This window comes from Aphanomyces astaci (assembly GCF_000520075.1).
Source record: "Aphanomyces astaci strain APO3 unplaced genomic scaffold supercont1.3, whole genome shotgun sequence".
Lineage (NCBI taxonomy): Eukaryota > Oomycota > Saprolegniomycetes > Saprolegniales > Verrucalvaceae > Aphanomyces > Aphanomyces astaci.
In genome coordinates, this window is record NW_009798266.1 from 1652017 (window position 1) to 1653433 (window position 1417).

The 1417-nt window shown below is 53.1% G+C and overlaps 1 protein-coding gene across 1 annotated transcript in view; it reads left to right on the forward strand.

Moving 5' to 3' along the window:
- The window catches only part of H257_02145 (hypothetical protein), a gene marked incomplete at both ends in the record, with an annotated part of 6724 nt that extends 5307 nt beyond the window's left edge, over positions 1 to 1417 (forward strand). The window contains one exon of the mRNA XM_009825667.1: positions 12 to 1417. Within this exon, the coding sequence (XP_009823969.1) occupies positions 12 to 1417 (1406 nt within the window). The remainder of the gene's footprint in view (positions 1 to 11) is intronic.

Sequence of the window (1417 nt, forward strand, 5' to 3'; positions counted from 1 at the left end):
GCCCCTGTAAGCTACCACAACCGAGGGGGTCGATGGGTATGCCAAGTACCGTCGCGACACGGCCGCAGACCAGTACTGTGTGCCACACAACCTGTACTTGGTACACAAGTACAACTGCCACATCAACGTCGAGGTTTGCACAAGCATCAACGCCGTCAAGTATCTGTACAAGTACGTGTACAAGGGCACCGATTGGATCACGTACGCTGTCTTCACTGACCGGGAACGCCAGCCCATGCTTGACGAAGCACGGGAGTACGTTGAAGGACGCTACGTGAGCTCCCTCGAAGCTATCACACGCATCCGCTGCTACGACCTGCAAAGGATGTCCCACGCTGTCGAAGTATTGCCCGTGCACGAGAAAGATCAACAGCATTGCACCTACGACGAAACCCACGACGCAGAATCGGTCGTTGCCAGGAACCAAAAGACCAAATTGACATTCTTCTTCCTCGCTTGCGCGCAAGGCTTGACCGGGATCGACGGCGTTCCTGCAAAGAACTGCCTGTACTTGGACTTCCCGCAGTACTTCCGATTTGAACAAAAGACCAAGTTGTGGGTTGGACGCAAGAACCACATCAAGGTCATTGGCCGCATTGATTCGGTCAGTCCGCGTCAAAAGGAGCGGTTCTACATTCGAACCCTGCTTTGCCATAAATATGGACCAACTACCTTCGAAGATCTGCGCACAGTTCACGGAACTCTGTATCCAACGTACGAAGAAGCTGCACTGTCCATGGGCCTGTTGGAAAACGACGAAGAGTATGTGGTATGTATTCGACAAGCCACGTTGGACTGCATGGACGGACAGCTGCACGAACTGTTTGCCAACATCTTGGTGCATTGCCTGCTTGCGAGCACGCGATCTCTGTTTGACCAATTCAAAACAGATTTCATGGACAAGCGGCTTCGGAACCTGCGCCGCTGCAACAAAACACTCCAAGAGCCGCTCAGTGAAGACATGATGCTTGGCAAGGCGATGTTCTACACACTCAAGAGCATCGACAACTGCTTCCAACACCATCGGTTGAGCCTTTTGGACTACCCGACGTTACCTCAACTCCACGAATTCGAAGTATTCCGAGACTTGGGCGAACGGCGACCACTGGACGATCCAATAAGTCGGCTTTATGTCATTGAAACGTCGTACACGCGTGCAGCCCTCGACGACGTGTTGGTCACTGCTGCGACCATGACTGACGAGCACAGGTCCTTTGTGACGACCGTTTTGGCCCAAATATACGATCACGCATCAGGCAAGGCGTACTTCCTCCAATGCGAAGGAGGCTCAGGAAAGTCGTACGTCTCTCAAATCATGTTGGCAAAAGTGCGCGACAAAGGGGACATCGCGCTTGCTGTGGCATCATCTGGGCTGGCAGCTTTGCTGCTTATGGGCGGCACAACGGCACATTCGTGA